The following is a 3,757-nucleotide window of genomic DNA, read 5'->3' on the forward strand; positions in this document are numbered from 1 at the left end:
ATATGTGTACACTTTGACATTAAACTCCAAATTGCATAGCAGTTTGCCTACTAAATTAACTTTTAATTTGGGGGAGATGGGGAGGGAGATTAGCAAGTCAAACATGCTTTTGAACCACTTCTTCATGCCATATTGCATGCCCAGATTCAAATGCATGAATCCCAGGTAAAATCCAACCAAAGTTTTGATGCATTTCCACTGGGAAGGGTGTCGATCCAAGTATGAATGAATGTAACGTGTCTTTTCTTCCACCTGTTACATCACAGCCTGTACTGTATGTGTATACACATATGTGGCTCTTTGGTTCTGGCCTAGAAAAAATTTGAAAAAAGATCAGATCTACGGCGAACGTAGAATTTCGAAGAAAAACCAAAAGCAATTAATACTTGAACCGGAGATTTGAGCTAAAAATTGTCCTTTACTTGTGAGGGAAAAAGAAAACAAAAACTTACCTTTGTCTCTCACAAACTTGTCCCATCCGATTCAATAGGAAATTCAGAAATTATAAGAGTATTAACAGTGGATTCAATAAAATTAGAATTTGATTAAAATTTACATAAAGTACATAATAAATTATTATAATAGACTCAATAAATAAACAGTAATTATAGCTTAAGTTATTTGGCTGGCCAAATTTGGCTTAGCCTAAGATGCTGGTTAAATATTATTTTGAAAATAAATAATTCCTTCCCGCTACCTCTGCTCTCCCACGCAAAATTCTACTAATAATTAGACATGAATGAAATATTGGTTGGTTTAAAAAAAAAAAAAAAGAAAGTCCGACTCCACATACCAGCTATTCAACAAAGGAAATTCCAGAGGAGTTGTTACTTTTTGAAAATAATAATAACAATATTGAAAAGGCTGAGGTAATATTGTACTTTGAAAAGGAAGGGAGTTTCACCGTCGGGCGGACCACTTTCAAATCCCTTTTGAAGCAAATCATTTCCTTCATTCACCGCTTCTCATTCAGTCCTCCCAACTCCCAAAGTGTGCGGCTCTCAGCCAGAACCCTTTTGCTGCCATTGTTTACTAGCCAACCCATCTTCTTCGTCTTCTGTGTCTCGATTTCGCACGCCCATTGTCTTCTCCACGCCTGCTCAAATGCCCCGCACGCGAGCTATCTTCACCTTCACTTTTCTATAGCACGCGAGTGTGGTGTACCGATATATGATTACAACAGATCTGGCTTTTATGGTTTGAATTCCGCGCTTCTACGTTTTGTTTTGTTTTGTTTTTTTTTTTGTTTTCCTTGGCTTGAAGGGAGCAATGGTTGCGGAGCCTTGGATTGTAAAGATAGGTAGTCAGGTAAGCTCCAATCTCAGACACAAGCTCCTTCTCGAACCTTCAAAGAGGAAGAGCCCCAAGAACAACTATGTCCCAAAGCAAACCATAGGCATCCTTTCCTTCGAGGTAGCCACCGTTATGTCAAAGACCGTTCTTCTCCATAAATCCCTGACCGATTCCGAGATCTCCAAGCTCAAGACCGAGGTCTTGAAATCCGAAGGAGTGTTAAACCTGGTGTCCTCCGACGAGGTCCACCTTCTGGAGCTCGCTCTGTCGGAGAAGCTCGACGACTTGAACCATGTCTCCTGTGTGGTGTCTAGGCTGGGCAAGAAATGCACCGAGCCGGCCTTGCAAGGGTTCGAGCACGTGTATGGGGACGTCGTGAGTGGGGTTATTGATGTGAGGGAATTGGGGTTTTTGGTGAAGGATATGGAGGGAATGGTGAGGAAGATGGAGAGGCTTGTGAATGCGACGGCAAACCTGTACACTGAATTGGAGGTGTTGAATGAGCTGGAACAGTCGACGAAGAAGTTCCAGCACAATCAGCACAAGGAGAGTAAGAGGGCTTTCGAGCAGAAACTGATTTGGCGCAGGCAGGACGTGAGGCATCTCAAGGAAATTTCTCTTTGGAACCAGACGTACGATAAGGTTGTGGAGCTCTTGGCCAGGACGGTGTGCACAATATACTCTAGGATTTGTATCGTCTTTGGGGACCCTGCAATGAAATCGAAGAACAGCCAAAGTGGGCTTGATTTGCATCGTCGTCTCCAGACGGGTTCGGGCGCGGAGCAATTGAAACGGGTTTTCAGTAGGAGTAGTGAGAACCATTCGGTGGAGAAAAAGGTGACAAGCTACAAGTCTCAATTTGATTCTCGGAGGGGTGAGGTAGCACTGTTTCGACCCGAAGAGTTTAGTTTCCCGTGTGGAACGAGCCCCGGGAGGCTTTTCATGGATTGCCTTAGCTTAAGCAGTTCGGTTTCCAAGTATGATGAAGACGATGATGACGGTGATCGAGACGACCGGATTAGCCGAGTTTCAAGAGTTTGTATCTCTGGCAATGCTGGTCGGAAAAGAGAGCACGTGAATTACTCTAATCACGTTAATCGATCCCAAACTGGTGTTCCATTTAGTGGGGATCAACGAGAATACAAGTCCGGTGTAATGCAAAGTGCTCGTTTCGGTCCCAAGAGCCGGTTGACGGTCTATGCTCCTTCCACCACCGTAGGAGGCTCTGCTTTAGCCTTGCATTATGCAAATGTCATAATTATCATTGAGAAGTTGCTTCGCTACCCTCATCTTGTGGGCGAGGAAGCTAGGGATGATTTGTATCAGATGTTACCTACGAGCTTAAGAATGTCTCTGAGGACTAATCTCAAGTCCTATGTCAACAATCTGGCAATATATGACGCTCCTCTTGCTCATGATTGGAAGGACAATCTTGATGGCATTCTAAAGTGGCTTGCGCCACTTGCACATAATATGATCAGGTGGCAAAGTGAGCGAAATTTTGAGCAACACCAAATTGTTACGCGGACAAATGTTCTGTTGCTTCAGACACTCTATTTTGCCGATAGGGAAAAGACAGAGGCAGCATTATGTGAGCTTCTAGTTGGGTTGAATTACATATGTCGCTACGAGCATCAGCAAAATGCGTTACTAGACTGTGCCAGCAGTTTTGATTTTGAGGACTGCATGGAATGGCAATTGCAATGTGGAGCTACTTACCTTCATTGACCACATTGGATATCATGAATATATAATTGGGTGGTAGAGCATTTTTTTTAGTTCCTTATACAACAATGAACTCACAGATGATAGTTCAACAGGATGTGAATACCTGAGCTTCGCACACTGAAGACTTTTTATTGTTAAGGACTGATTTACTAATGTATCATGTTGCAAGGTACAAGAAGTTTGAATTCTGAAGTACATAATTCCAATTATTTATGCAAAAGAAGTATCGTTTTCTTTCTTTGTTGGATTTGTATATATGTTTGTATACAGTCAGTAGTTTTTCCTTCTCAAAATGCCAGTATTGATTGCAATTTTTACTTCTTATGCATGGAGTCAGATCATTTATTATACAATGGTGAAGTACACGTTCACTGTTCACTTGGGCACATTATGTAGTCAGCGACTTGTGTAAAATCTCGTATGGTGCCTGCCTCTTTTACGAATGGTGACATCTTAAAATCATCTTGGAACCCTTGCATCCTTACTGGTGTTAAAACTGGTAGCTAAAACTATTTCTTTCACTTTAGCAAACATGGATTTTGAAGGTATGTATTGAATAGTTATTCTCTCTGTAGAAAACTTGCCATCAGTGTAACAATCGAATTGTGTGGTTGATATGCCTCTATTGTAAGTGTCAATTTTTATCCCTCCTAAGGAGATTTCAGTCCACCAGTGCTTTGATACAAGAGTGAATAGATTCTCTTCAACTTTTTAGTATAAGTAACAGAAATCATAC

General features: G+C 41.6%; 1 protein-coding gene across 1 annotated transcript; it reads left to right on the forward strand.

Annotated features, from left to right (window-relative positions):
* The first annotated feature begins 912 nt into the window (after positions 1–912).
* LOC109007203 (protein PSK SIMULATOR 1-like) lies at positions 913–3,259 on the forward strand. Its single transcript, XM_018986779.2, has one exon. The coding sequence runs from the start codon at positions 1,270–1,272 to the stop codon at positions 3,019–3,021; it is 1,752 nt and encodes a 583-aa protein (XP_018842324.2). The 5' UTR covers positions 913–1,269; the 3' UTR covers positions 3,022–3,259.
* The last annotated feature ends 498 nt before the right edge of the window (positions 3,260–3,757 follow it).

Source organism: Juglans regia, chromosome 7 (assembly GCF_001411555.2).
Source record: "Juglans regia cultivar Chandler chromosome 7, Walnut 2.0, whole genome shotgun sequence".
Taxonomy (NCBI): Eukaryota; Viridiplantae; Streptophyta; class Magnoliopsida; order Fagales; family Juglandaceae; genus Juglans; species Juglans regia.